The sequence below is a fragment of the Cupressus sempervirens genome, chromosome 10 (genome assembly GCF_028749045.1).
Source record: "Cupressus sempervirens isolate cs-2001-9-10 chromosome 10, ASM2874904v1, whole genome shotgun sequence".
Lineage (NCBI taxonomy): Eukaryota > Viridiplantae > Streptophyta > Pinopsida > Cupressales > Cupressaceae > Cupressus > Cupressus sempervirens.
The window spans coordinates 441,564,247-441,565,333 of NC_143127.1; the positions used below are offsets into that span (position 1 = coordinate 441,564,247).

Sequence of the window (1,087 nt, forward strand, 5' to 3'; positions counted from 1 at the left end):
GTTACCACTGAAATGTGCTAGGGCAGAAACAAACAACTGAAATTTACAAATTCGTCCCAGGAGAGGCTACGCACCCTGAGTACTAAGGCTGAGCAGCTATGCCCTCAGGCCAACAGATCGTTTTTTCTTATTCCCAAAAACAAAATTGTGTTCCAATATGGAAACACTAACATCCATATATACCAACCTAAGGCCTCTCAAGTCGGCCACCTAGAAAAAAAAAAAAATTTAATAAAAAACACTTGCTGGGTCGGCCCAGCTCAATCGGGGATATTACAGTCCCTTCCCTCAGATGGTTGCTTGTCCTCGAGCAATCTTAAACTGGGATGTTCGAAAATTTCAACCCCTTCCCAAATAGCATCTTCAATTGGGAGGTTCTTCCATTTCACCAAATACTCTAGAATGATCTTGTTCCTCAGTAGCTTCTCCCTCACATCAAGCACCATCTCAAGTTCAAGGATGAGTTTGCCTTCATCGTCAAGTGGCGGCAGCTCCTTGGATGGAGTAATCTGTTGTCCAATCGCTTTTTTTAGGCATGACACATGGAAAATGTTATGAATTCTGCTTTCTAGGGGTAACTCGAGCTCATAAGCGACCTCTCTAATTTTGTTGGTGACTCGGAATGGCCTGTAGAACTTAGGCTTTAATTTTTCTGCTCCATTCCCTTTAAGCAATGACTGACAGTATCGTTGTAGCCTCACATAGACCATATCATCGACCTCAAAACTCCTTTCAGTCCTGCGCTAATCTGCGTAAAGTTTTTGTTGATTCTGGGCATGTTGCAAGTTCTCCTTCAAGGAGTTCATTATATCCACATTTTCTTGGATCAAATCTTTAGCCCTTAGAACATGGTTGTAGGCAAGAATTAAATACATGAAGGAGATGGCTTCATAACCGTAGAGTGCTTTGAATGGGCTCATTCTGATTGACATATGATGTGTGGTGTTGTAGCAAAACTCCCCTAGGTGTAACCATTTCACCCAAGCCATTTGTTGCCCTGTCACGAAGTTCCTCATGTATTCCTCAAGCCATTTGTTTACGATCTCTGTTTACCCATCTATTTGGGGTTGGTAGTTGGTGCTAGGAG

General features: G+C 42.5%; 1 protein-coding gene across 1 annotated transcript; it reads right to left on the reverse strand.

The window, feature by feature from the left end:
* Window positions 1-260: 260 nt before the first annotated feature.
* On the reverse strand, window positions 261-710 carry LOC149534610 (uncharacterized). Its single transcript, XM_089806046.1, has one exon. It carries the CDS (start codon window positions 708-710, stop codon window positions 261-263), a length of 450 nt encoding a protein of 149 aa, XP_089662172.1.
* Between the last annotated feature and the right edge of the window lie 377 nt (window positions 711-1,087).

Bases quoted from the DNA above. Each gene is read 5' to 3' on its own strand.
- LOC149534610 (XM_089806046.1), bottom strand. From the start codon at position 710: ATGGTCTATGTGAGGCTACAACGATACTGTCAGTCATTGCTTAAAGGG.